Raw genomic sequence first — 2673 nt, 5'->3', positions numbered from 1 at the left:
TCCGATGCACATACCACTACTTTAAATTTGAGATGGAAGGTAACAAGGGCGATAGAAGCTGAAGTGGTGCGCCTGACATTGAGGTAGAGGCCCACGATCATTTGTGTAAAAGCAGAGAAGTGGTCTGATAGCAGAATCTGACTGGAAGAGTCTTGTTTACATTGATTTCGTTCATCGTTGGTATTTCGACAGTGCATATGAGTACACCTTATCTTCCATCAAGATTACCTTCAGTCAACCCTTCTATTCTAGCCAGCTTTGGACCAGGCGACTCCATCCTTCACTCCAGCAGAAGCCTTCCCGGCCTTTGTATGAAAATCTTTCCCCGTACTAGAATCCGCCTCAGGCATCGTCTCGTCGTCTCCATTGGACCTAGATGTGCGGGACCTCGAAGACTTCGAACCCAGAAATGTCCAGCTTGATCCAGAGTCATCATCATCTTCCTCGTCATCGCCCCTGCGCCCGAAAATCTTCTTTGTGATTGGGGAGCCGTTGTCATCGAGTTTGCTTGTAGACTTGGAGATCCATTCATCGCCCTTCTCGTCTCTTGATTTGGCGGAGGCTTTGGCGTTGGGTCCAGAGGTGGAAGTATCAACTCTTCCGTCGCTGTTGGACTTGGAAGAACTCTTGGAGGTGGACATCTTGGGTTTGTATTCAAATTTCTCGTAGAAATAGTGAGCAGACTTAGACTGACGGTCCCTGCTGCAGCTGTTGGAATCACTAGAGAGCTCTAGGTATGGGTTGATATGTTCACCTAGATTCCTAGAGAGAGATAGCACACCGTCAGCCTGCAGCATGAATGAGGCAATTACAGTCTTTGCAAGCCTCATTTGTTACCCGAGGGCTGCTGGACTTTGTCTGACCATCGAGAAACCAGGCTGTGATCTCCTTATGTTTTCGATAATTGGATATTCAAAACACGAACCGATGAGTTGTTCACATCATTTTGACGCCCCATAAAGCGGGCATCGCTTAACAGCCGGTTTGATTCCAGTCTCCAAGACCTCCAGATCAGTAGGATCGACAATGCAGTAAGGCTGTCCTATCAGCGCCTGCCACCTATTTACCGGTGAGTGCCTTTGCTACGTGTGCGGTTGCCTCCTTCTGACGCCTTCACTCCGTCATGCAAACGTTCGTGCTCAAGTAGTATGAGTACTCAGAGTTTCTCTCGAGCACTTCTTCCCTAGTTATCAATCGAGCACGATCTTCGCGCCCAATAAAGATCAAAACCCTCAACCATCCGCACAACAGAAAATCAGACGATCATGGGTTATCACTCTCACGAACACACGGAGAAGTATGAGGATAATGGTAGCTCTTCTTCCTCCTCTTCATCATCATCAGGAGGAAGTAGCAGCTCCTCATCTTCTTCGTCCTCGGGCGGAAGCTCCTCTTCGTCTTCAAGCTCCTCGTAAGTATGTGGAAAGTAACCTGTTTCTCTTCAATGCTACTGCTGACGCTTGTGTAGAGAAGGACGTGAGGTCAATGCTGAGGTTAAGGTTACTGTAAAGGGCGACTGAGAGTTGTGGAAGACAAGGGTTCCACTCGATGCTGCTGGAGGGAAGATGTTAAGATGTCGAGTTTTAGATCGTTCGCTCGAAATGAACTGTTAGGTTGGCTTTCTCCCGTCATTTCTACATCGTATACACTCTTTTCATGAGCAATCTGTATCCGGACAAGGTGCGAAGATCGCCAGCCAACCGTAGTAAGACTTTGCTGAGATGGGGACGCGGACGCAAGATCAAACGGTTGCCTGGAGACGAGAAAGACCAACATTCCAGCAGTTTTGGAGAGTTCGGTATGAGATGCGCGAGAAGTAATGTGCTTCTCTGTCGGCTTTGACTCGGAGACCGGTTTCCATTTGATGCGTCTGGTGAGTCGAGTTCCTTTCACATGCACGTTGTGTGACATGGCTTTCTTCCGCTTCGAAGCATCAGCGGCTTGCTCGAAGGCATTGCACATTATTGAAGGGCTGTCATGTAGAATAGCCGCCGTGTTTCCTGCATCATCGCCTGCTCTTCTCCCGTTCGACAAGGCTTGTCGGGTCCATCACACGGCGGAATGTGTCATCATCCTGCCGCTTACACCTGCCAAGACCACCCAGCCGAGGCTAAACAGCTTCCAGATGCTCTAGAATACCGAAGAAGCACCCGCTTTCACCGTGCTAGCAAGTGGACGCACTATATATTGCTGACTGAGACCGCACTATGTCAAGGTATTTGTGATTGCTTCTTCCACCCCTCACTTTCTGTCCTCCTACATCCCCATCCCACCACCGCTTTCCCAAAATGGCGTCAGCAAAACTCATCCAGCAGGGCCCTTTCTCCCACATCATCAACGGAAAGCCATATGACCAGAAAAATGCAAAGACGTTGGATGTGATCAATCCCGCGACCGAGGAAAAAGTTGCCTCCGTCCCCATTGCGACCCGCGAGGTGCTTGATGAAGCCGTTGAGCATGCCCAGAAGGCTTTCGAATCTTGGTCCAAGACAACATGGCAAGAGCGTGCGGAGAAGATCAAGGCTGTGGGCGAGGAGTACAAGACCCTTATCGGCGACCTCGCTGAGCTGCTGGTCCTTGAGCAAGGCAAAGCTACTTCATTTGCTCAGGGTGAGGTGGCAGCCGTCAATGAGTGGTTCGAACGTATGCCAAATATGGAGATCAAAGAGAAGG

General features: G+C 49.6%; 2 protein-coding genes across 2 annotated transcripts in view; one reads left to right on the top strand and one right to left on the bottom strand.

Moving 5' to 3' along the window:
* Positions 1-248: 248 nt before the first annotated feature.
* MYCFIDRAFT_199491 (uncharacterized protein) lies at positions 249-641 on the bottom strand (the record flags this gene model as incomplete). Its single annotated transcript, XM_007932457.1, has 1 exon — positions 249-641. One exon carries the CDS (start codon positions 639-641, stop codon positions 249-251), a length of 393 nt encoding a protein of 130 aa, XP_007930648.1.
* Positions 642-2288: 1647 nt separating this feature from the next.
* MYCFIDRAFT_87747 (uncharacterized protein) overlaps positions 2289-2673 on the top strand; it is a gene marked incomplete at both ends in the record, with an annotated part of 3901 nt that continues 3516 nt past the window's right edge. Inside the window, one exon of the mRNA XM_007932456.1 lies at positions 2289-2643. Within this exon, the coding sequence (XP_007930647.1) occupies positions 2289-2643 (355 nt within the window). The remainder of the gene's footprint in view (positions 2644-2673) is intronic.

Source organism: Pseudocercospora fijiensis, assembly GCF_000340215.1.
Source record: "Pseudocercospora fijiensis CIRAD86 unplaced genomic scaffold MYCFIscaffold_9, whole genome shotgun sequence".
In the NCBI taxonomy this organism is placed as follows: Eukaryota; Fungi; Ascomycota; class Dothideomycetes; order Mycosphaerellales; family Mycosphaerellaceae; genus Pseudocercospora; species Pseudocercospora fijiensis.
The sequence above is the reverse complement of the archived record's forward strand: the minus strand, read 5'-3'. Positions and strand labels throughout refer to the sequence as shown.